The sequence below is a fragment of the Lepus europaeus genome, chromosome Y (assembly GCF_033115175.1).
Source record: "Lepus europaeus isolate LE1 chromosome Y, mLepTim1.pri, whole genome shotgun sequence".
NCBI classification, from domain to species: Eukaryota; Metazoa; Chordata; class Mammalia; order Lagomorpha; family Leporidae; genus Lepus; species Lepus europaeus.
Genome location: NC_084851.1, coordinates 6,980,115 through 7,006,352, shown reverse-complemented (window position 1 = coordinate 7,006,352; position 26,238 = coordinate 6,980,115). Strand labels below are relative to the sequence as shown.

Sequence of the window (26,238 nt, the reverse complement as noted above, 5' to 3'; positions counted from 1 at the left end):
TAACCCTGACTTCTGGCATCAAGAATTTTCATAATCACTTCATTAAAAGGTGTTTTTCCTTTTTGTGAGTTCTGCTGTCTGTTGAGATGTAGCTTCTGGCAAAAAGTCTTTTCTTATCCATAGCATTGACAAGTTATCTCTTACATGTGAGTTCTTTGATGCCTTCTGAAGTTTGAATTCTAAAATGTTTTTCCACATTCATCACATTGATAAAGTTTCTCCCCTGTGTGAACACTCTGATGTGTAATGAGTTGAGTTATTACAAAAGACTTTTCCACAGGCATTGCATTCATAAATTTTCTCTGATCTATGCATTCTCTGGTGGGTAAAGAGTTGTGACTTCCAGCAAAAGGGTTTTCCACGCATTTTGCATTCATAAATCTTCTCCAAGGTAGAGTGAGTTGTGACTTCTGGAAAAAGAATTTTCCACAGGTACTATATTCATAAGTTTTCTCCCTTTTGTGGATCTTCTGGTGTACAATGAGTTGTGATTTTCAGCAAAAGGCTTTTTCACATGTATTACATTCAAAAGGTTTATCCCCTGTGTGAATTCTCTGATGTGTAGTGAGGTTTGACTTCCAGCAAAAGGTTTTTCCGCACATTTCACATCCATAAGTTTTCTCATTTATGTGAACCTTCTGATGTGAAGTGAGATTTGACTTTTGGATAAAGGCTTTTCCACATTGCTTATATTCATAAGGTTTCTGCCCTATGTGAATTTTCTGATGTACAGTGAGATTTGACTTCCAGGAAAAGGCTTTTCTGCATATATCACATTTGTATGATTTCTCCTTTGTGTGAATTCTTTGATGTGAAATAAGGCTTGTTTTCCCATGAAAGCCTTCTCCACATGTATTACATTGATAAGGTTTCTCCCCTGTGTGAATTCTCTGATGTAGAATGAGTTGCGACTTCCAATAAAATGCTTTGCCACATGTTTCACATGCGAAAGATTTGTATCTTGAGTGAATCATGAGATTTGTAGTATCTGATCTCAGGTAAATGGATTTCCCACATTCATTGCACCCAGAGGGCTTTTGCTCTTTCTGAGTGCTATGATGGATAGAAAGGCAGGATTTACAATTGAAAGATTTTCCACAGGGGTTACAAGAATAGATTTTTTTTCCTGTATATGTTCTTTGACTTGTGGTAAAATCTGATTTGTAAATGAGAGTTTCCTCATACTCAAAAGATTCATAAAGTTTCTTTCCTGTGTGTGTTTGTTGAGGTTTACTGTGGTAGGACTTTTTCTGGAAAGTTTTCTTTCCATGTTCAGTTGTCTTTCCTACAGTGCCAACTGACTTATTACAGGTATCTCCCATATGAGCCTTTTCATCTGTAAAGAACACCCTTTTCCTGCTGAACCCTTTGCCTCTTATACTGTGTTCAAACACCTGCTGAAAAGTCTGAATCTTGTAAGGCTGACTGATAGGCTCCCAGCATTCACTTGAGTTGCCAGGTACATTAGTGCCATCAGATTTCTCTGCAGCTTGCATCTTATCAGGCCTCCTAGGGAGAAGCAAATTGTGAAATAAATTATATGTCTCAGCTTTCAGTAAAAATATGGCATGAGCTTAAATTAAGTGTTGCTTTTTAATTTAACTTTCTTGTGCATTGATAAGTTGTTGTTTGTGATTACAGCTTGCCTCAAATTTATTTGTTGACTTTTCCAGTTGGTTCCCAATAGGTCATCCCTTCTGCAGGCTGAAATGAGAAAAAAAAATGCTATATCCATGAAACATATCTAGGTGTTACTTGTAGAATGTTCAAGTAAAGGCAATGCAGTTTCCTAGTGGAATAGCATTTGAATAGGTCAGTAAAAGGTATTCAATGTTGCCCTATATATCTTTTTCTTCATAATACACTAAGGTAATAAAACAAAGGAAGCTTTCCCAAATTCATACACTCAACTATGTTAAATGTTTTAAGTGGAGAGAGGGGGCAAGTGATGTCAGGCAGTGGGTCAAACCATTTCTTAGGATGCATACATCCCACAATAATACCAGATGAGTCCTGGCTACTGTGCTTCCAACACAGATTCCTGCTAATGTGTCCTGGCAGGCAGCCAATGATGATTCTAAGTGTGTTGGAGCCTGCCACACACTTGAAAGACCCAGATTTACTGGATTTTCATTTCAGGTTGGCCTCATTCTCACTGTTACAGGCATTTGGGCAATGAACCAGTAGGTGGAGGACTTTCCTCTCATTCTCTATTTCTCTGTTACTGTCATTCTGCCATGCAAGGAGAACCTAATAAACATTTTCATAACTAAGTAAATATTTATAAAAGTTGAGAAACACTTAGTAGAAATACTTGATCACTTACTTATAGGTACCAGAGGAGGACATGTGTGTATTCCCTAAGCAGGACCATAACATAGAAACAGCATCCATTTTCTATGGTTGCTACATGTTCAGTTTTTCCAGGGGAATGGCTATAGAGATCTGTGGGGTTTCTTAAGCAAAAACACCTCCTTTAAATGTTTGCAAGATTTGTGTATTTTAGAGGCTGGTGCTGTAGTGCAGTGGGTTAAAGCCTTGCCCTCTGGCACCAGCATCCCATATGGGTGCCAAGTCTCAGCTGCTCCACTTCAGATTCAGCTACCTGATAATGTGCCTGAGAAAGCAGCAGAGGATGGCCCAAGTCATTTGGTCCCTGTACCTGCATAGGAGACCCAGAAGAAACTAAGGATCTTGGCTTCATATTGATTCAGCTCCATGCACTGCAGTCAGTTAGGAGTGAACTGGCAGATGAAAGACTTCTCTCTCTCAAATAAATAAATTTTAAAAAACTTTAAAAAAAGATTTGTTTATTTTAAAGACAGAGTTACAAAGAGAGGTGGAGAGAGAGTGTTCATCCACTTATTCACTCCCCAAATGGCTGCAATGGTCAGGGCTGTACTGTAGAGGAATGAGAAGGCCATGCCAAGGTGGCCACTGGCAAGCGAGCATCAGATACTCAGGATGGCTTTGAAACCCACCTGGCAATGGAGCCTGCCTGGCAACAGGCTGTGATTGGATGGATTTGAAACAGATTGTGATTGGATGGCTTTGGAAACTGCCTGGCCACAGGCAGTGATTGGATAGATTTGAAACTGCCTGGCAACAGGCTGTGATTGGTTGGGGCATAGACTGCCCCTTGACCAGATTGGCTGGTCTTAGCTATATAATTTGTTCTACCAACTGTAATAAATGAGTCTGCAGGCTGCTCGCCTCAAACCTGCTTTCACCCGACTCCTGGAGTCTGTGTGTTGACTCCGCACCTCTTGCCCCCACCACACTGCTCCTCTCAGAAATGAACCCACTGCAACATTGTTGAGAAATCAGTGGCAACACTGTATCAGGGTAAAGACAGGAGCACAGAACTCCAAATGAGTCTCCCAGATATGTACAAAGAAACATCTGCTGCTTTCCCAGGCACAGTACCAGGGAACTGCATCACAAGTAGGGCAGCCAGGACTCAAGTTGGTGCCTGTATGAAATGCTGTCATTATAGGAATATGGTTCAACATACTGCCACAATTTCAGCCCTACCCAAACCTTTTATATGCACATTATGATGACAGCTTTCCACAGATTCCTAAGAAAACCTAGTATCTTCAGATTCTCATACCGCAGAAGGCCCATAAATGTCCCATACATCATTTTTTGTATGCTTTCCAATCAATTTAAGGAAATATGTTCTGCCATTAGGGTGGTGTTCACCTTCTTTGAGAAGTATTTCCGCCTCATTATGAAACCAGCATACTTGGTATTCTCTCAGTTCTTGGTATACCCTCTTGCTCTATAATTTGAAGTTCTGTCTTTCAATATTTGTGCTGGATACTCAGAATTCTCCCATTTTTACAGAAAACTGACTCTCTTATGCATTTCTAATCTATTACATTATAATCACATTTTAAAAGAAGCAGGAAAAGTATTGCAGCAGGTTAACCTGCTTCCTGCAACACTGGCATCCTATTTTCTTCATGATTTATTTATTAGAACTATAGGGATAGGGACAGAAAGAGAAACAAAGCCCATTCACTTATTCACTTTTAAATTGCTTGCAATGGCCATTCATTTTTGTACTCATTTATTTGAGAATCAGAGACAGGAAAAGGGAGAGAGGGGCTGCCACTGTGGCATAGCAGGTAAAGCCACTGCCTGCAGTGTTGGTATCCCATATGGGTACCAGTTCAAGTACCAGCTGCTGCACTTCTGACTCAGTTCTCTGCTATTGCCTGGGAAAGTAGTAGAAGATGTACAGTAGAAATACTTGGACCCTACACCCATGTGGGAGACCCAGAGGAAGCTCCTGGCTCCTGGCATCAGATTGGCGGGAGCTGCAGCCAATTGGGGAGTGAACCAGCATTTGGAAGACCCCTCTCTCTCTCTCTGCCTTTGCTTCTTTCTCCATGTAACTGACTTTCAGATCAATAAATATTTATAAAAATAGACAGAAAAAGAGAGTAAAGAGACAATGAGAAAGCCCACATCCACTCATTCAGTACTCAAATTTGTGCAACAGTAAGACCTGTGCCTGGGCAAAACCATAAGTGGGAACTGAATTTCTTCAACTAATAAGAAATCAGTTCCTCTGTGTGATCCAATTTTTATAAGCATTGATAGAATAAATACATGAATAGGCCAGTGACACAGCTCATTTGGCTAATCCTCCACCTGCAGCACCAGCACCTCAGGTTCTAGTCCTGGCTGGGGTGCTGGATTCTGTCCCAGTTGCTCTTCTTCCAGTCCAGCTCTCTGCTGTGGCCCGGGAAGGCAGTGGAGGATAGCCCTGGTGCTTGGGCCCTGCACCCACATGGGAGACTGGGAGGAAGCACCTGGCTCCTGGCTTCAGGCCAGCACAGTGCCAGCTGTAGCAGTTATTTGGGGAGTGAACCAATGGAAGGAAGACATTTCTCTCTGTCTCTCTCTCTCACTGTCTAACTCTGCCAGTCAAAAAAAAAGAATAAATACATGAATAATTGTCTGAAAAAAAAACAGGATGTGGCAGTAGGAAGAAGGACAAGTTTGAATACAGGGGATGTATATAACCTAAAAATTAGTCTCGTTACAGGCAGAAATTGATTGCAATGGGGCTAGCACTGTGGCACAGTAAGCTAAAATTCTGCCTACAGCATCGACAACCCATATGGGTACTGGTTCATGTTCCAGGTGCTCCTCTTCAAATCAGATCTCTGCTAATGGCCTGGAAAAGTGGTGGAAGATGTCCCAAGTGCTTGGGCCCCTGCACCCCTATAGGAGACCCAGAGGAAATTTCTGGCTCCTGGTTTCAGATCAGCTTAATTCTGGCCATTGCAGCCATCTGAGGAGTGAACCAGTGAATGGAAGACCTATCTCTGCCTCTGTCTGTAACTCTACCTCTCAAATAAATAAATAAAATTTAAAAAATAAATTGGTTGCATTGTTGGTAGTTCTGATAATGTATTCACCCAGAGGAAAACAACAGGCAGATGAACACAAAAATGATAGCCTGCTTGGAGACTGATGCATCACATCAGCTGTTCTCAGGACTGGGACTTGGGATACATAGTGAGAAATGCTCTACCCAGTCAACATTCTTTGAGATCTTTTCCATTCCAGTCTCCCTGTCCAATGGGTGCTGACTGACCTGACAGGCTCCGATTTAGGGGTTTTGTCACTGTCCATGACTCTGCTCCCTGTTCCAACTTGAAGATCACCTCAGGTTTGCTTTTGCAGTACCCTGTTAAAGGGAAATAATGCTGGATGTCATCAAATCATTAAGTTAGAGTTTTGAAAGACAACAGCTTGTTCACAGGGACTGTGAAACAAAATTGTTCATTTCAATCCTTTCCTCATGTTTCTTGGCCTCAAATACTATGCTTATCCAGCATGTAATCTTTTAAAAAATTAATTTGCTTGCCACATGGGAAGTAACTGTTTCACTTCAGCATGAGAGGGGAATATCACTCACCCAAAAACAACAGGCTGTTGTAAATCTCCATCATTACATCTTTGTACAGGGTCTTCTGAGAACTGCCCAGGTACTGGCACTCCTCCTAAGTGATGTCCACAGCCAGGTCTTCAAATGACACCAACATCTGCAATAGCACATTTTTTTTTTGCTCATCATGCCAGTTCTGTCACAAAAAGACTAGGAGTGCATTTTCCTGTGTGCATCTTCTGTGCATCTTATATAAGATGCAGATGATTTTGGAATCTATGTGGCAACAGAATGCAAAATTACAATGAAAATGTCTTGCTTCTATATTAATTTCATAATTCAAAAATCAGTACAGTGGATTGCTCCTTGTTATTCTGGAATTGCTCTTTCTCCTAATGATTTTGAAAAGATCCCACACTGTAATCTGTAGACATACATGTAAGCATATGACTGAATTAGCATTAGATGAGTTACAGGAGAAAATGTTGAATATCAATTGGGAGAACAAGCAATTTTTTTTAAAAATCAATTTTTCTGTATTGTCAGGTCATTTATTTTATTGGAAACTTTTTAAAAATTTATGCATAGTTTTTTATAATGTATTTTTCCATTAATTATTTGATAAATTTTTGTGTGTACTTAATGACTACCACAACTGTGTAACCAAGGAATAAGTCAAATAATATTTCCATCATGGACATAGAGTTTGAAGCAGGAAAAAGAATATCAGTAACATCTATCAGGTACAGTTCACTCTACCTCATATGTCTACAGGAAAATGCTGAGCTCATAAAAGTATCTGAATCATACAAGAAAGAGATAAAGGGAAGAGGAAGAAACCAGAAACTTGAGGATGCATAGGAATGGAAAACTCTCAAAGCATTTTCATTTTTGCTTTTATTATAAAGTTGACAAGTCTGCCTTTTTTAATCTTACAATTAAAATATACAGTAAGAAATAATTTGGAAAGCCGATACAATCATACTGAAACCCATGTTGACTTGAAAATTAAGGTTATGACCATGACAGCTATTGCTAAACCGTGTAAATGAATTAGTTGTTCTCAATAAAATTTTCAATTGTTCAAAATCACAGAAAGGAGATCACAAGGTGCATCTAAAAAACATGCTAAAACACTAGTAGCATAACCAGACAAAATGTCATGTTTCGTAAGGCCGACACCTGGCTGGAATGACAAATACACTCACACACACAAATACACACACACATATGCACGTTCTAAAGGGTTATATTGTCAGAAACAACCAAATTTACTTCAAAAGTGCCAGAAGATAAAGTTATATTATAAACAAGAAGCCAGCCAACAAGGCAGCCCAGCCCATAGGAAGCATGCTCTGTTCAGCCCTGGTCAATGAGTGTAATGTGGATAATGTTGATAATGGTTAAAGAAAGCTATTTCTGAGAAGAAACAATGATTCCTTGGAAAACAACAGGCTGAAGAGCTACCAAGGTATAGAATGAAGGTGTCAGCAAAGACTGTGTCTCAATTACAGGGCACAGGCCTCTCTCCACATGTATCCTCAGGATGGTCATATTGAAATGAGTCAGTGCTGCTATCCTCCAGGTTTCCTAAATTTTTCTTTTAAAATGAAATTATAAAAAAGGAATGGCTGGCTGGAAATTAATATTCTCTAAATAAAAAAAAGAAAAATGGTATTTAAAAGTTTATTTTCATACCAAAACATTGAAATCCTTGCAGTTTTTTCATAATATGCATTTTCTGTGAAATTTATAAAGTTCCCTCAGATACATGGATTTCAAAATATTTTTGAACCAAAATGAACACTTTTCTTTTAATTGTATTTCTTCCCTTAACTTTTCAAAGTACCTACATAGAACCCGCTAACTTTATAAGGGCTTTTGTGACAGCAGCATGAGTTTGTGTGTGTGTTTAAGGTAATATTCTTCACTATGAACTATAGATTAAAAAGCCATGCAAATCAGTAAAAAAAAGGAATGGCTGTTGTGATTATCCTCGTCATTTTTAAATCATGTACACTGATTAAAACAAAGCAGTCACCTTGTCTACTCATGACAACACAGGTCTAACAATCAAGAGAAGCCACATCTGGATATGTTACATTTCTGGTTTCATTCACAGAACTTGGATTTGATTGCAAAGTTGAGAATAGATGATATTTTTTAAGTTTGTCTCTCTAGATATGGAATGAAGTTAAGATATTTGTGAGAGAAGATTAACTGATGTGTGGTGACCATTGCTCACTCAACTTCAGTATTGTTTCTTGTGAGAAAATCACATATCCTCTCCCAGTCTAGAACTCACACAAGGTCACATGATTCTCACTCAGCAAATATCAGTAGATATTAATTGTGTCACTTCTAGGAGAGCTTTACTTGGTCCAATGCTTTCTATATTCTCCAATCACAAAGATGAGCATTTCTAGTAAAGGTCACTATAGCAGGATGAAGAAAAATAGGAGATCTGAAACACACTTTAAATGTGGAAGTCCTGCAGTGTCTGGGAGTCACTTGTCACCTAATTATACCCTAGTTTTTCAACCCTATTGTTGTGAGACACTAACAAATAGAGCATCTGTTACAGCAGTTCACTTTAATAGATGGATCTCTCTAAGTCCATGGAAAGGGGCAAGAAATGCACAGAGGCTAGGGGTTATAGACTTTTCAGTCAATTGTGTTGAAAACATACGTAAAATTAAAAGTGAATCCACAGTTCACACTGAGTGCTTGACAACTTCAGAATTACATGCAGTGTGTGATTAATAATCTTAGATTAGGAAAATCTATTCTTACTGAAACTCAATATCCAGAAACTATGCAAGCTCAAATTCAAGCATAGAAAACTCAGCAGAGTTTTTAGAGGTAGAAGATATGAGCATGAGAGGTTAAATCCAATGACAAAAATGACTACAGAGGAAGGAGATTTTTTTCACTCTCATTTTACTGAGGATACAAATATCTTCCATGGGAATGGGTCTCATTAATATGGAATCTCAGATAAAAGCACTAAAGACTCAGTGATGTGTCAGATGGTAGCAAGTGGTATGGTACATATGTAAATGCAGAACTCACTGGGAATAGGATCAGAGAAATATATGCTAAGCTAGTGAAAATTGTAATCCTATTGATCAACTTTTTCAGGCTACAAATCACAAGCTACACAGAAAAATGTTGACATTTCCTACCCAAATTTTAGAGGTTGTTCTCTCCTTTAAATATCTATGTATTTGTATGGTTGAATGACAGAGAGAAAAAGATAGGAAAAAAATCTTTGATTAGTTGTTTCACTTCCCAAGTCTCAGCAAACTCAAAAAAGTCAAAATTATACCATGCATCTTCTCAGAACACAATGGAATGAATCTGGAAATCAGCAACTCAGGAATCTCTAGAGCATATGCAAACACATGGAGACTGAACAACACGCTCCTGAATGAACACTGGGTCACTGAAGAAATCAAAAGAGAAATCAAAAATTTCTGGAAGCAAATGAAGATAACAATACAACATGTCAAAACATATGGGATATCAGAAAAGCAGTGTTAAGAGCAAAGTTTCTAGCAATAGGTGCCTACTTTAAGAAATCGGAAAGGCACCAAATAAATGAGCTACCAATCCATAACAGGGATCTAGAAACTCTACAGCAAACCAAACCCAAACCTAGTAGGAGAAAAGAAACAATTAAAATTAGAGCAGAAATCAACAAAATTTAATCCCAAAAAATTCCAAAGATCAGCAAAACGAAGAGCTAGGTTTTTGAAAAATAAACAAAATTAACCACCATTAGACCAACAAACCAAGAAAAGGAGAGAGAAGAACCAAATCATTAAAATTAGAGATGAGAAAGGGAATGTAACAACAGACACCAAAGAAATAAAGTCATCAGAAATTACTACAAAGAGCTGTATGCCAACAAACTGGGAAGTCTAGCAGAAATAGATAGATTCCTGGACACATACAACCTACTTAAATTGAACCACAAAGACATAGAAAATCTAAATAGATCCATATCTAAGACAGAAACTGAAACAGTAATAAAGGCCCTCCCAACAAAGAAACGCCCAGGACCAGATGGATTCACTGCTGAATTCTACCAGGAATTTAAAGAAAGAATTAACCCAAATTATTCTCAAGCTATTCAAATTGAAAGAGAAGGAATCCTCCTAAATGATTTCTACAGAGCCAGCATCACCTTAATCCTTAAACCTAAAAAAGAGGCACCAGAGAAAGAGAATTACAGACCAATTTATCTGATGAACATAGATGAAAAAATCATCAATAAAATTCTAGCCAATAGAATGCAACAACACATCAGAAAGATCATCCACCAAGACCAAGTGGGATTTATCCCTAGTATGAAAGGATGGTTCAACATTTGCAAATCAATAAATCATTTACAAACTGCTGAAGAAAAAGCATACAATTATCTCAAGATGCAGAGAAAGCATAAAATAAAGTACAACACCCTTTCATGATAAAAACTCTAAGCAAGTTAGGTATAGAAGGAACATCCCTCATTACAATCAAGATGATTCATGGCAAACCCATGGAGAGCATCATACTGAATGGGTAAAAGTTGAAACCATTCCCTCTGAGATCCGGTACCAGACAGGGATGCCCACTCTCACCACTGCTATTCAATATAATACTGGAAGTTTTAGCCAGAGCTATTAGGCAATAAAAAGAAATCAATGGAATTCAAATTGGGAAGGAAGAATTCAAACTATCCCTCTTTGCAGATGACATGATCTGCAACTCTACCAAGAGACTATTGGAATCACAGGAGAGTTTGGTAAGGTAGCAGGTTACAAAATCAATACACAAAAATCAACCACCCTTATATATACAGACAATGCCATGGCTGAGAAAGGATTTCTAATATCAATCCCACTCACAATAACTACAAAAAAAAAAACTTTGGAATAAACTTAACCGAGCAAGTCAAAGATCTCTATGATGAGAATTACAAAACTTTAAAGAAAGAAATTGAAGAAGATATCAAAAATGGAAAAATCTTTCATGTTCATGGATTGGAAGAATCAATATAATCAAAATGTCATTCTTCCAAAAGCAATTTACAGATTCAATGTGATACCAATCAAAATACCAAAGATATCCTTCTCAAATCTGGAAAAAATGATGCTGAAATTCATATGGAGGCACAGGAGTACTTGAATAGCTAAAGCAATCCTAGAAAACAAAAACAGAGCCAGGCGTATCACAAAACCAGATTTCAAGACATACTATAGGGCAGTCATAATCAAAACACCTGCTACTGTTACAGAAACAGATGGATAGACCAACAGAATAGCATAGAAACACCAAAAATCAATCCAAACAGCTATAACAAACTTATCTTTGATCAAGAAACTAAAACCAATTCCCAGAGCAAGAGCAGTCTATTCAACAAATGGTGCTGGGAAAACTGTATTTCCACATGCAGAATTAGGAAGCAAGACCCCTACTTTACACCTTACAAAAATCCACTCAACATGGATTAAAGATCTAAATCTATGATCCAACATGATACAATTATTAGGGAACATCAGAGAAACCCTGCAAGATACTGGCACTGGCAGAGTTCTTGGGAAACAACCAAGAGGCACAGGAAGCCTAAGCAAAAATTAACAAATGGGATTACTTCAAATTGAGAAGTTTCTGTAATGCATAATAAAGAGTCAGGAAAGTGAACAGGTAACTGGCAGAGTGGGAGAAAATATTTGCAAATTATGCTACTGGTAAAGGATTAATATCCAGAATCTACAAAGAGATAAAGAAATTCCATCACATCAAAACAAACAACCCACTTAAGAGATGGGCCAAGGACCTAAACAGACATTTTTCAAAAGAGGAAATCCAAATGGCCAACAGACACATGAAAAAATGTTCAGGATCACTAGCCATCAGGGAAATGCAAATCAAAACCACAATGAGATTTCACTTCACCCTGACTGGAATGGCTTTCATACATAAATCCACTAACAACAGATGCTGGTGAGGATGTGAGGAGAAAAGCATACTAATTCACTGTTGGTGGGAATGCAAATTGGTAAGGCCACTATGAAGGTCAGTTTGGAGATTCCTCAGAAACCTGAATATAGCCCTACCATACAATCCAGGCATCCCACTACTCAGAATTTACCCAAGAGAAATTAAATTGGCAAATAAAAGGGCTGTGTGTACTTCAATTTTTATTGCAGCTCAATTCACAATAGCTGACATGGAATCAACCTAAATGCCCATCGACAGAAGATTGGATAAAGAAATTATGGGACATGTACTCTATACAATATGACACAGAAATAAAAAAATGAAATCCAGTCATTTGCAACAAAATGGAGGAATCTGGAAAGCAGCATGCTGAGTAAAAAAAGCCAGCCCCAAAGGGACAAATAGCATATGTTCTCCCCAATCTGTGACAACTAACTGAGCACCTAAAAGGATACCTGTAGAAGTGAAACTGACACTATGAGAAGCAATGACTTATTGATCACTGCAAAGAATATGGCATTTGGAATTTTAATCCAGCCAGTTAATGTAAAGCAAATCATTCTGAAGAATATTTCAGTATCCACAATTTCTGCAACATATACCTTACAATACTCAAGATAAAATTCAAAATCACTATCCTTGAGGGAAAAATGAAAATTTGACTTATACTCATGGAAAGAAAAACTAGAAAGAAATTTAAGTTAGGTCTTGAAAGTAGTAGACAAGATACCTAAAGAATCTCCAAGTATCTTCATTATTTACAAGTCATATAAAGTTAGGTAAAGACTGATAAGCTATTTAAATTCTATAGATGTAACAGTGTTACAGTGAAAACCTATTTGTAGGAAAAGGAAAAAAATAGCTCAATGCAAGTTAGTCCACACAGTTTAAATTTGCTATCATAAAGAACAGCTTAACACCAATTTTAAAAGACTTCTACTTTTTTCTGTTACCATGTGATGTTATCTGCCACATTATGATGCAGGAAGATGGCCCTTTCTAGATTGACCTCCTGACTTTAGACCATCTAGCTCCCAGACTAGAAGAAATAACTGTTTTCTTGAGGCTGGTCTTTTGGCACAGCATGTTATGTCACCACTGGTGAAGCTCTCATCTCATAGAGTCTGATTTGGGTCCTGGCTACTCAATTTCCAGTTCAGTTTGATTCTAAAGCATGTAGGAAGGCAATGTATAATTTCCCAAGTACTTGGGTTCCTGATGCAAATGCAGTGACTCAGATGGAGGATCTGGTTCCTGGCATTGGCCTTGCCCAGTTCTGGCTGTTATAACTCCTGTTGTGAGTGAAACAGGTGATAGAATCTCCCTCTTTCTCTCCCTCTCTCTTTTATTAACAGAAAGGGAAGGTACATACATTTTGAAAAAGTATTTTAAAGTAAAAACATTTTGGCAAAAAATGTTTTCTTTCTTTTTTTTTTAACTATAGAATGCTTTATTTTTTTTAACTTTTATTTAATGAATATAAATTTCCAGTGTACAGCTTATGGATTACAATGGCTTCCCCCCCCCCCCATAACTTCTCTCCCACCCGCAACCCTCCCCTCTCCCGCTCCCTCTCCCCTTCCATTTGCATCAAGATTCATTTTCAATTCTCTTTATATACAGAAGATCAATTTAGTATAAAGATTTCAACAGTTTGCACCCACATAGAAACACAAAGTGAAACATACTGTTTGAGTACTAGTTATAGCATTAAATCACAATGTACAGCACATTAAGGACAGAGATCCCACATGAGGAGCAAGTGCACAGTGGCTCCTGTTGTTGACCCAACAAATTGACACTCTAGTTTATGGCACCAGTAACCACCCTAGGCTGTCGTCATGAGTTGCCAAGGCTATGGAAGACTTCCAAGTTTGCCGACTCTGATCATATTTAGACAAGGTCATAAAAGACAGGGTGAGGATAGTAACCAATGATCCTAAGAGTGGCATTTACCAGGTTTGAACAATTATACAGCATTAAGTGGGGAAGAGGACCATCAGTACACCCAGGTTGGGAGTAGAGCCATTGGTGGTAGAGTAGAGGTTATGATTACAAAGGAATGAGGCCCAAGTGCACTAGACAGGGCCTAGAACAAAGGACAGAGTCATAATCTGTTTGACAGTCTTATCACAAAGAGACTAAGATGGGCATAGATCAAAAGACTTTTCTTTATTTAAAGACTGTATGTATTCATTTGAGAGGTAGAGTTACAGACAAAGTGAGAGACAGAAAGTTCTTCCATCCACTGGTTCACTTTCCAGATGGCTCAGCCAGAGCTGAGCCAGGAGCTTCCTCTGGGACTCCCATGTGGGTACAGGGAACCAAGCACTTTGGCCACCTCCTGCTGCCTTCCCAGGTCATAAGCTGGATTGGAAAAGGAGCATCTGGGACACAAACTGGTCCCAATGTGGGATGCTGACACCACAGATAGAGGCTTAGCCCACCATGCCACAGTGTCACCCCTCAAAAGCCTTTTTATAAAATTTTTGACAGGCAGAGTGGACAGTGAGAGACAGAGACAGAGAGAAAGGTCTTCCTTTGCCATTGGTTCACCCTCCAATGGCTGCCATGGCCAGTGCACTGCAGCCAGTGCAGCACACTGATCTGAAGGCAGGAACCAGGTGCTTATCCTGGTCTCCCATGGGGGATACAGAAGAGAGCTGGCCTGGAAGAGGGGCAACCGGGACAGAATCTGGAGCTCCAACCAGGACTAGAACCCAGTGTGCTGGTGCCGCAAGGCAGAGGATTAGCCTACTGAGCTGTGGCGCTGGCACAAAAGCCTTTTTTAATTAATGAAAGATACTACATAAATATGCAAAGCTTCAGAAGTTCAGGAACAATATAGAAAGCAATCTAACATTTAAAAAGCAGAATTAAAAGAAACGTTCACTTTGGTTAAAAAAATTAATCTACAAATACACAGTTTCCATAACCTTTATGCATTGTGTTTTATAGTATGCATTTTCAATGAACTTCTAGACCAGTTTTATGCATGGGTTACTAACATTTTTGCACTAAAATAAACTTGCTTTTTCTTTCAACTTTCCAGAATCTTTGTGAAGTCCCTCATAACTGCAATAAATTTCAGTAGGAAGAGAATAAATGAAAAACAAAATATGTATTTTGAAATGGTGAAAAACTTCTTAAATATTATAAAAAAAATCAATTCATAGATTTGAAATGCTTGATGACCCCTTAATCAACAGATACAAAGCTACTGCAGGCAAATAACAAAATGAAGGATTCCAAATACAAAGAATAGACCCTGAACATTGTGAAAGAAACAACAGCCTACTGGGTCAGCTATATATGAATGATAGCTGACTTCTCAGAAATTGGTGAAAGAAATCTTCACTACATTGAAAAAATATCCTTCTATCTTTGATTCTATATCTAGTGTAACTACTTTAAAATATGAGGTGAACAAGGCAGACATTTTTGCTCATTGGGTTAAGCTGCTTCTTTGGATGCTCACATTTCATATCAAAGTTCCTACCCTTGCTTGTGATTTAACTTCATAGTAATGCACACCCAGGTAGGTGCCAGATTATGGCTCTAGTAGCTGGGTCCCAGATATCCACATGAGTGATCTGGATTGAGTTCTAGCCTCCTGGCTTTAGCCTGGATCTTGCTCCAGCCATTACAGGTATTTGAGGGAGTGAAACAGCAGATAGAGCTCTTAATTTGTTTATCAAGTAAATAAAACATTAATCCATGAAGTCCACAAAAGACATTTTCTGAACAAGAAAATGAGAACATAATATAAAAGAAGCAATCTATTTTCAGATAAAATGATACAAAATGAATACTTGGATTAGTAGGAGTTAAGAACATAGGAACATTTTTACTGCCAAAGGCCCTTTGGATATTACAACATTATGTGCTGTCCATACAAAATCATCAACTTAAAATTAGCTTGTTATTAGCTTCTTGAATTAATAATACCACCTGTGGTTATTTTGGCAGGGTCAAACCAAATGATTTTTGGGTCTTATATGGCTAGAGAAATACTCAGGGACTTTTCATCATAATAAACAGATAATACATCACGCTGATCATATAATTATAAATGCTGGTGTGCCTAAAAACAAAACCTCAAATGATATGAAACAAAGTCCACAAAACTAAAAAAGAAACTTAAGAAAAAGCCCAAAAGGAATGTTGGAAAATTGATATACCTTTTATAGCAATTGATGAAACTAATAAAACATCAACTACAAACAGGAATGACAGTATTGACCCAAATGCTATTTATAAACCATTGTCCAACACTCATGACAACAGAATAAATGATGAGCTACAAATCAAACATATATCATGGAGAGATCCAACATGGCTAAATAGGGTATAGCCACAATGACTTAAGCTGCTCTGAGATACGAAGAAAACAAAGGAAAGACTATTTTGCAGAGAAGTGACTTACCGAAATGTTAGACAAGTAAGTAAAAAAACAAAACAAAACAAAAAAAGTCAATCACCCACTGACTTCCTACCTCAGCCTGGAGCACTGAGCGGTCTGAGCAACTGTTGAGCTTGGAGCAGGGAAGCCTCCTTATTTCCTTCCCCTCCCTGACTCCTGCAGAGCATGACACTGAGCAGAGAAGATACACAGCGAGCCTCTGTTCTGCTCCTACCAGCACTGTAGAGTCAGGGCAATGTGTAAGGCAAAAGACAGCTCCCTGCATCCTGCATCTGTGGGAGTTTGGGGGTTTTAGCCCAGAGCTACACTCACACACTCTACCTGAGCCAGGAAAAATCACCTTAGCTTCTGGGGGCTACCACCAAAAGCAGCCCATAAAAAATTTTGCTCCCGGCCGGCGCCATGGCTCACTAGGCTAATCCTCCACTTTGCAGCACTGGCACACCGAGTTTTAGTCCCAGTCGGGGCACTGATCCTGTCCTGGTTGCCCCTCTTCCAGGCCAGCTCTCTGCTGTGGCCAGGGAGTTCAGTGGAGGATGGCCCAAGTACTTGGGCCCTGCACCCCATGGGAGACCAGGAGAAGCACCTGGCTCCTGCCATCAGATCAGTGTGCTGCACCAGCCGCAGTGCACCTACCGCGGCGGCCATTGGAGGGTGAATCAATGGCAAAAAGGAAGACCTTTCTCTCCATCTCTCTCTCACTGTCCACTCTGCCTGTCAAAAAAAAAATTTTGCTCCCACCCCAGGAGATCTGGGCAATGATCCACTATACCTGCAAGACCAGGACTGTAACAATTTGTTGTAAATTTCTGAGTGCCACTGGAATCTACCCAGTGGACACAGGGAAGAACCTACTTGCATTCCTCCTCTCTGGACCCATACTCTCCAGAATAAAACCTGTACACCTAATCCTAGGACTAGGGTTGTTGTTATTATAAAACACAGTACCAGTTGGACTCTCTTACCAAGAACTGAGGAGGGGACGATCCATATCACACAGCCCTACAGCCACGGAACTCTGCCACAAATCCCAGTATCACTCAGGCTTGCCAGTAATTCAAAGGCCAGCCATCCTCATCTTCCTCAGCACCAAGAACAAGCCCTTGGCTATCACAGTCATCAGGGAGATTGACACAGAATGTGTGGACCAAAGATACACACCCAAGGAAACTCGTATTCATCTCAAAGGCACATTTCCATCCCTAGGAACTGCAGCTGACTAGACCTTTGTGTCACTAACAGACACAGCTGACATCCACTAAAATAAAAGGACTCACTCAGACACTACAATCCTGGGTTCACCTAGAACCAAAGCCAAGGCAACAAGTTTTGCACAAGAGAAATGAAAATAAAAACCATAATGAAGTTTCACTTCACCCCAGTAAGAATGGTTTTCACCAAAAGACCCCCTCCAAATAAATATTAGCAAGAATGTAGGAAAAATATACCCTAATACACTTCAGTGGGAATGTAAATTAACACAATCATTATGGAAGACATTTTGGAGATTCTTCAGAAATCCAAAAATGGATCTACCATATGACAGTCATCCCATTCCTGGGAACTTACCCAAAGGAAATAAAATCAGCATATGAAAGAGTTACCTGTGCCCCCAACTTTATATAGCAGCTCAATTCATAATAGCTAAGATAGGGAATCGACCCAGATGTCCATCAACTGATGACTAGATAAAGTAAATGTGGTATGTGTGTGTGTGTAAGTGTATATACACACATATATAAGATGGAATACTATTCAGCCAAAAAAAGAATGAAATCCTTCTTCTGCAACAAAATGGATTCAATTGAAGACAATTGTGCTTACTGAAACAGTGAATCCTAAAAAGACAAAAATATTTTTTTAGGATTTTTGGTAGCCTATACAGCAGAAAAAAAAGTCTGAGTGAAACTGACACCTTGAGATCTAATTATCATCTATATCCCTTTTCTATATTCTTCAGGAATAGTGATGTTTCTACTATCTACTTGTTGAAATCTTTATTTAGTGGAGATTGAGCTTGTGATTATAAAGTAACTTGAAAATGTGCTATTGCAAAAATTAAAAGAAAAATAAGGGAAAAGGAGGAAGGGAAGGGAGAGAGAGTGAAAAGTATCATTATGTTCTTAAAACCATAGATAGGAAATACATGAAATCTGTTCTACTTATATAAATAAATAAAATTTTAAAAAGATATTCTAATTCTAATTAACAGTGCTTGTTTTTATTCCCAGCTCTGGTTTTTGAGTCCAATTTCATGCTACCACATGTGCTGGAAGGCTGTGGTTATAATTCAAGTAATTGGGCTTCTACCACTCATGTCAGGGGCAAGGAGTACATTCCTAGCTCTTGGATTCATTCTTGGTTACTATGGATATTTAGGAGAGTAAGTTAGTGGATAAGAGGCTCTTTGATTTCTCCTAATCTACCCGTCTCTCTTTCTAATTCTAAAATATGTAAATATATTTTAAATGAAAAAGATTCAAGCAAGGCAAAAACCAGAGAATACACTTAATGATATTGGTAAATGTTTAAATAATTGAATTGAGGCTACTTCAAGTAGCTTAAAGTATGAGTGAAGAATGGAATGATTTGCTGGAAGACAGAGCTTTGGGAAGTTTGCAGCACAACCAGCATGTATAGTGTGGCAGGAAGAAATGTATGTAGAGCTCTTTAAGAACCCTAAGAGATTCTGCTCTCCACACAACCCCAGTCCAATCCATAAATCTGGTACAGCCTCCCAAGGGTATTTTCACAATTCCTAAGACACTTTATTAACCAATTTATTACCAGTTAGTAACTCTTACCAGTGCAGAATGTTGTATGTATGTATTTTTAATTTGTAGATTAGAACTAAACCACTTCCACTTTAGCATTATATGACCAATAAATACCATCCAGAATTCATTTTCCACTAGAATTCTGCAAATTCTAATTTCTGATTTGAATCATGTAACAGATATGTCTTTGAGGCATCAGAAAGACTGTAGACAAATTTACAATCAGCTCTGATGGCTCTAATAACTTATAACTATGACAATATTAGCTTGTTTATCACTTTTACATTTCTGTTTTAATTTAAAAATCCTCATAAAGCTCCTATAATACAATGTAAAACAAGTTGAGAAATAAGCAAACAAGTTACTGTATTTGTGGGATGTGTGTCCCAAGCAGTAGTCTAACCTGCATCACCATATACAACCCTCTCAAGTTTGGTGGTTTGCTCTGGCTCTTGCCCAATCCCTGTATCTCCAATTTTCATTTTCTTTGACCTCCGAAGCATGTAGTGGTATCTACAATTACACCTGGAAAAGAAGGGGAATGCAGGGAGTTGTGAGAGAACTGGTCTCACTTGCACTTAGACTCCACTATGCTAAGGAAGATCATGGTAGAAATGAATGCAGAATTATAGATATATTAGCTGGAGAAACAGAAACAATCTCTGTGGTGAGTTAGCACTTCACACTTGATAAGGGGAAGGGAAGATCCTGAAAAAGCACCCAAAATTTTACTAACCAGCAGTGATTAAACCTAGTTATCCTTAGGTTAATGGGATCATTTTGTTGCTACTTATTTTTAAAAAGCTAATGATGGGGCTGGCACTGTGGCACAGTGGGTTAACACCCTGGCCTGAAGCACCGGCATCCCATATGGGCAATGGTTCTAGTCCTGGCTGCTCCTCTTCTGATCCTGCTATCTTCTATGGCCTAGGATAGCAGTAGAAGATGGCCCAAGTCCTTGGGCCTCTGCACCCACATGGGAGACCCAGAAGAAGCTCCTAGCTCCTGGCTTTGGATTGGCGCAGCTCCAGCCATTGTGGCCATCTGGGGAGGAAACCAGCAGATAGAAGACCTCTCTCTCTGTCTCTACCTCTCTCTGTAACACTATCTTTCTAATAAATAAAATAAATCTTTAAATAAAAACTAATCTTATGGCTGCAAAGCAACTTATTTTCAGGATGATTGTTTAAACAAATTTCAGTATATCATAGAAAGAAACATCATTTTGTCACTAAAACCATACTACAGAAAAAAAATTACTTGATTATTAACTACTTTGGTATTACTACAGATGTACTGAATAGGAGTCCATATACTGAAAATCCTATAGAATTTAGTCATTTAGCAACCTGTGTATTTTTACCCACAACTGCACAGTAAAAATGGATATAATACATACTTATTATACTATACTTTCCTAGTAATTATCCCAAATAACACACTTCCCAACACACAAGCCTTCAAATAATCTTCATCACAATGATCCCTGACATTACCATTTTTCTTGCTTTACCCACTGGACATCAGTAAATATGACACCTACACACTTTGAAAAGTATTTGCTTGTTGGAGTTTACCTTATTGAACATTTATATTATGAAGAAGTCTGGGACTTGCCTATTGGAGATACAGGGTTTGGGCAAGAGCCAGAGCAAACCACCAAACTTGAGAGGGTTGTATATGGTGATGCAGGTTAGACTACTGCTTGGGACACACATCCCATTAGCAAATTTGTGGTTTTCATCCTGGTCATTCCATACTTAAAATAAAACACCCTGCTGTTGTACCTGAGAGGTAGTTGATGATGGATAAGTACTAGGATTCCTGTTACCCTCATAAGTGATCCAGGTAAGATTATTTCCTTCTGGCTTCAGCCTGGCATAACCCTGGCTGTTAGGAAAATTAGAGAGTGAATCAAGCAGCAGATGGAACAGTCTCTCTTTCTCTCCCCCTCATCCTTTGTCTCTCCCTCCTCCACTCCTTCTCTGATGCTCTGCCTTTTAAAAAATAATTACAAAGAAAACCACAACATATATTTTTGTTGATGTGTTATGTATCAAATGCTGATATACTCTTGGTGAGTAGGGAAGAATTTAATTGCATGCCAAATACAATCAAGAGAACTTCACACAGACATGTTCATGAGCACGATTCATGCCAACCCTGTTTGTAAGATTGCTGCCACACAAACTGCCTGGATATCATAAGAATGTATTGAGGGGCTGGTGCTGTGACACAGCAGGTTAACATCCTGGCCTGAAGTGTCAGCATCCTATATGGGCACTAGTTTGAGACCCAGCTGCTCCATTTCCAATCCAGCTATTTGCTATGGCTTGGGAAAGCAGTGGAGGATGGTCCAAGTGCTTGGGCCCCTGTTCCTGGGAGACCCAGAAGAAGGTAAGGCCCCTGGACTCAGATCGGCACAGCTCCGGCCATTGCAGCCAATGGGGGAGTGAACCATCAGATGGAAGACCTCTCTCTCTTTCTGTCTTTGCCTCTCCTCTGACTTTCAAATAAATAAATAAATCTTTTTTTAAAAAAGAATGTATTGAAATGTTTTATACACTATTTGGGCACTGTATTGCATTTTATTTATATTTTGCAAAGTAATTATCAGCAATAGTCTGATTTACTCACATTTTAAATAATTGGAAATGGGCTGGTGCTGTGGCTCAAGAGGTTAATCCTCCACCTGCGATGCCAGCACACCGGGTTCTAGTCCCAGTTGGGGAACTGGATTCTAACCTCATTGCTCTTCTTCCAGTCCAGCTCTCTGCTATGGCCCAGGAGTGCAGTGGAGGATGGCCCAAGTCCTTGGGCCCTGCACCCACATGGGAGACCAGGAGAAGCACCTGGATCCTGGCTTCAGATTAGCATGGTGCACCAGCTGCAGCACACCAGCTGCAGTCTCCATTGTGGGGTGAACCAACAGGAAAAAGAAAACCTTTCTCTCTCTCTGTCTACTCTGCCTGTCAAAAAAAAAACTAAAAAAAATATAATTGGAAATGGACAAACACTAAATCTCTGCAACATTTATGATTGGCAAAAAATGGGTAACTGACATTAAATGAGAAAAACTTGCATTATAAACATATTTGATTCACACAATCCATAGAAAGTATGGGGAAGGGAAGTATGGTCATATAAAGATACTTGGTCTTTTTTACCAAAATAATTAGTGTTCCATCCTTGAGTCATATTACAGAGTTGAGAAAACTATTCTAGTGCATATTTTGAAACAAAAAGTGTCTGCAAACAAAAGTTTCAATCTCCATTAATTACATAACTAAGAGCTTCTGAAATCCATCTGTCCATCTAAATATCTAACAAATCTTCCCTTACTGTTCTAAGAAATGGATCTGAACTTTTTCCTCTACTTGTTGGTTTATGTTACAAACTAATCGAAGAGGCCAATAGAGGGTTTCATGAAGCTCTCAGATAAGGATGGCTAGAATTGAGATGGGCTAGACTCTTGGCCCACAGCCTATCCCTGGCTTTCTTTGTGCCTCACCTATGGTTTGCCCTGTTGAAATTCCCAAGCCTTCTTTGATCCTGCCATTGCCCTTCAGTGATTATTGTGGAAAAGCAGGAACCTCAGTCTTGAGTTTATAGCCTAGGTACCTTCATCTCAGGACACAGAAGAAATTACATGCTTAAAAATGGGTCTCTATGGCACATTCCTTGTAATAAAATGAACAAGGGATCAAAGAACTAGTTTAGCAACACAAAGTACTGGTTTTTCATACCCATTCCCAGGAATTGTCCCCCTTGTCATCATACACCTCTTTCAATGGGAGCTGTTCCTACTGGGGTTGGATATTTGGATTCAATGAGGAGTCCTGATATGAATAAAAGTGGGAAGAACATACTCACAAATAGATGGCTAAGCTTAAGCAACTTCTTTATCTGTTTCTTTCTTTTTTTTTCTTTTATTTATTTTTGACAGGCAGAGTGGATAGTAGAGGGAGAGAGAGAGAAAGGTCTTCCTTTTTGTCATTGGTTTACCCTCCAATGGCCTCCGTGGTAGGCTCACTGTGGCCGGCGCACCGCGCCATTCCGATGGCAGGAGCCAGGTGCTTCTCCTGGTCTCCCATGGGGTGCAGGGCCCAAGAACTTGGGCCATCCTCCACTGCACTCCCTGGCCAGAGCAGAGAGCTGGCCTGGAAGAGGGGCAACCGGGACAGGATCGGTGCCCCGACCGGGACTAGAACCCGGTGTGCCGGCGCCGCAAGGCGGAGGATTAGCCTGTTAAGCCACGGCGCCGGCCTATCTGTTTCTTAAGTATAGATATCATATGATGATTGCAGTTCATGTTTTTGAGCACCAAGTCATGACAGCAGTTCTAGTAAGTAATTTGTACTGGATGGATGGGAATAAATAGTCCCTGTAGTATAGAGGGAGAGACAAATAGAAAGGAGATTGGGTAATTAAGTTTCCACCACATGGATTATGAATTAGGTTAATCTTTTTTTTTTCTTTTTTAAAGATTTACTTGAAAGGAAAATAAGGAGAGAGGCAAGAGACTGACAAAGAGATAGATGGATCTTCTTTCTTGTGGCTCAATCCCCAAGTGTCTGCAACAGCCAGGATGGGGCCAGGAGTCAGGACCAGGCAATTCTATCTGGATCTCCAACATGGCTGGTAGGGTCCAAGTTCTTGGGCCATGTTCCCCTGCTTTCCCAAACACACTCACAGAAATGTGGATCAGAAGCAGAGTAGCTAGGACTCAAAATGGCATGCCAATATAGGATGCCACCATCGCAAGCAGTGTCCTAACCCACTGCACTATAATGTCAGTCCCAAATGTTAGTCTCAGATTCATCTCTGGTAAATTATGTAGCCACATGCCTCTGGTGTCTGACCATGTTTTGTTTCATGTTAATTCATTTCTTAATTTTATTCTCAGAAAAGATATACAGAAAAGATTAATGCCATCTTTTAACCAATATCCCTTGGTCCTGAATAAATCACTGTTCTTTTTCTAGTTAATATGCTGTCATCCCTTGGTCTTACATTTATATTCATATTTATATGTAAATATAAAGTCACATTTTATGTGCATTGGAGTTTGAGACACTAAAATATATATTACATGAAAAGTTTGAAATAATACAATATATTCTAAGTCATATAACTTTCTTAAATAGCATAATTGAGATATAAATGCAACTTACCATGAGATTCACCAGTTAAGAGTATCGATACAATTCACTGTTTCCATTCAGTTGTAACCATCACCATCATCAATTTTAGGATTTTTTTTTATCTCCTTAATGTATTGAGGATGAGTATAGTGGTTAATACACTGCTTGGGACAACACATCCCATTGAGCCTGGGTTTGAGTCCTAGCTCTTTCCTGATTCAGCTCCAGCTTCCTGCTAATTCTCTCTCTAGGACTGTATCACCCAGAAGGTAGAGGCTTGAGTATTGGGACACCAGCTATGCTGGTGACCAAAATTGAGTGCCATGCTCCCAATTTATAACTGTTTAAAAATTAATTTGTTTGAAATTCAGAGAGAGTGACAGAGATTTTTCCATCTGGTGGTTTATGTCCCCATCTCCTGAAATGCCTACAGCAGCCAAAGTTGGGCCAGGACAAAATTAGGACTGAGGAATTCCATCTCCCATGCTGGGGTGGGCCAACAGGTGTTGCCTTCCCAGGAATATTAGGTGAAGCTGGATTAGAAGCAAAGTAGCTGGGATCTGAACTGACCCTCTGAAAAGGGAAGTGAGCATCCCAATTAATACTTAATTCTCAGTGTTATCATGCCTGTCTTACCAGCCCAGCCTTATTTGTTTTGAATGGAGAATGAACCAGCAGATGGAAGCTTTCTTTCATTGCTATTTGTCCTTGCTTATAAAATAAAAAAGTAAATAAAAAGAAGGCTGTCTCCTCAATATCCCCAATACTTTCAACACAAAGTCACTGCAAATGTACTGTTTCTATGGATGTGCCTACAGTGGACATTGCATGTTGTGGGAGATGAGATCCAAGTGTCCTAATGCCCAATACTTAGTCTCTATTATTCAAGTGTGGTCTGGGCCTTACCTCTCAGTTAAACTCACCCAGTGCATAGTTCTGGCAGCAGGCAACTGAGGACAGAAAGAAAAAGGAGGATGTCATCCAAAGCTGGCAGCTAGCAGGAGAGAGGGCCATGTGTTCTCAGTTGCACTTAGGAGTAGAGTTCCCATTGCACTGAATCATGAAAGGGAAGGTAGGAAACAAGTCTGGATCCATAAGCACTGAGTCTCTCTGCTCTTAACAAATCTGTCTTCAGTAATTATTTCTTTACTTGCTGTGTCTTTGGAACCATTTATAGAGATGTTACAAGAATTTTCCTTTTTTTTTTAAATAAAATTTGTCAGGGCTGACATTGTGGCACAGTAGGCTGAGCCACCACTTGAACTACTCATGATCTGCATTAGAAAACCAGTTCCAGTCCTAGCTACTAGGAATCTGATCTAGTTTCCTGATAATGCACCTGGAATGACAGCAAATGATTGTCCAAATGCTTCAGCCCCTGCCACATACATGGGAAACTAAAAGGAATTTGGGGCTACTGGCTTTGGCCTTGCTATGCCTTGGACCACTGATGGAGTAAACTCCCCCACCCTTTCTTTGTCACTCTACCTTTCAAATGAATAAGTAATATATCTTTTTAAAACATTTTTTATAAATCCTACTAAAATAAAATCACACACATACTCACACTGTCATACCAAAATTCTTTCTAGGAAACATAAAATCTTAATTCTTACATGCTTTATCAATTATATTTCTTTTCTTTCTTTCTTTTTTTTTTTTGACAGGCAGAGTGGATAGTGAGAGAGAGAGACAGAGAGAAAGGTCTTCCTTTTTGCCATTGGTTCACCCTCCAATGGCCACTGCAGCCGGCGCATCTTGTTGATCCAAAGCCAGGAGCCAGGCGCTTCTCCTGGTCTCCCGTGTGGGTGCAGGGCCCAAGGACTTGGGCCATCCTCCACTGCCTTCCCGGGCCATAGCAGAGAGCTGGCCTGGAAGAGGAGCAACCGAGATAGAATCCAGCGCCCTGACCGGGACTAGAACCCGGTGTGCTGGCACCGCAGGGCGGAGGATTAGCCTGTTAAGCCACAGCGCCGGCCTATCAATTACATTTCTAAC

General features: G+C 39.3%; 1 protein-coding gene across 1 annotated transcript in view; it reads right to left on the bottom strand.

Annotated features, from left to right (window-relative positions):
- Nucleotides 1-494: 494 nt before the first annotated feature.
- The window catches only part of LOC133754011 (zinc finger protein OZF-like), a 31,448-nt gene continuing 5,704 nt past the window's right edge, over nucleotides 495-26,238 (bottom strand). The window contains exons 2-6 of the mRNA XM_062184642.1: nucleotides 19,500-19,621; nucleotides 5,615-5,707; nucleotides 3,427-3,484; nucleotides 732-1,509; nucleotides 495-638 (exon numbers count right to left, since the gene is read on the bottom strand). Of these exons, the coding sequence (XP_062040626.1) occupies nucleotides 495-638; nucleotides 732-1,509; nucleotides 3,427-3,484; nucleotides 5,615-5,707; nucleotides 19,500-19,621 (1,195 nt within the window). The remainder of the gene's footprint in view (nucleotides 639-731; nucleotides 1,510-3,426; nucleotides 3,485-5,614; nucleotides 5,708-19,499; nucleotides 19,622-26,238) is intronic.